Genomic DNA, 216 nt, shown 5'->3' on the forward strand with positions numbered 1-216 from the left:
GACCCGTCAGCTATGAGTGCGTGTGCTTCCTTGGCCATCTCCTTAGCTCTTGAACGAGTGATCCTTCCCACCATCTCCAGTTTCTCTGTAGCCTCTTGCTCCGTGCTAGCCACGATCATATCATCCTCCCCCTCTTCAAAAGGATTTGTCCTCAAATCGGAATCTGCATAGTAAGGGAGCAAGTCAGAAACATTGAATGTTGATGATATATTATAC

At 46.8% G+C, this 216-nt stretch overlaps 1 protein-coding gene across 1 annotated transcript in view; it reads right to left on the minus strand.

Moving 5' to 3' along the window:
- LOC111831644 overlaps positions 1 to 216 on the minus strand; it is a 5,237-nt gene that overhangs the window by 154 nt on the left and 4,867 nt on the right. Inside the window, exon 10 of the mRNA XM_023786685.1 lies at positions 4 to 196. Coding sequence (XP_023642453.1) covers positions 4 to 196 — 193 coding nt within the window. The remainder of the gene's footprint in view (positions 1 to 3; positions 197 to 216) is intronic.

This window comes from Capsella rubella, unplaced genomic scaffold (assembly GCF_000375325.1).
Source record: "Capsella rubella cultivar Monte Gargano unplaced genomic scaffold, Caprub1_0 scaffold_84, whole genome shotgun sequence".
NCBI classification, from domain to species: domain Eukaryota; kingdom Viridiplantae; phylum Streptophyta; class Magnoliopsida; order Brassicales; family Brassicaceae; genus Capsella; species Capsella rubella.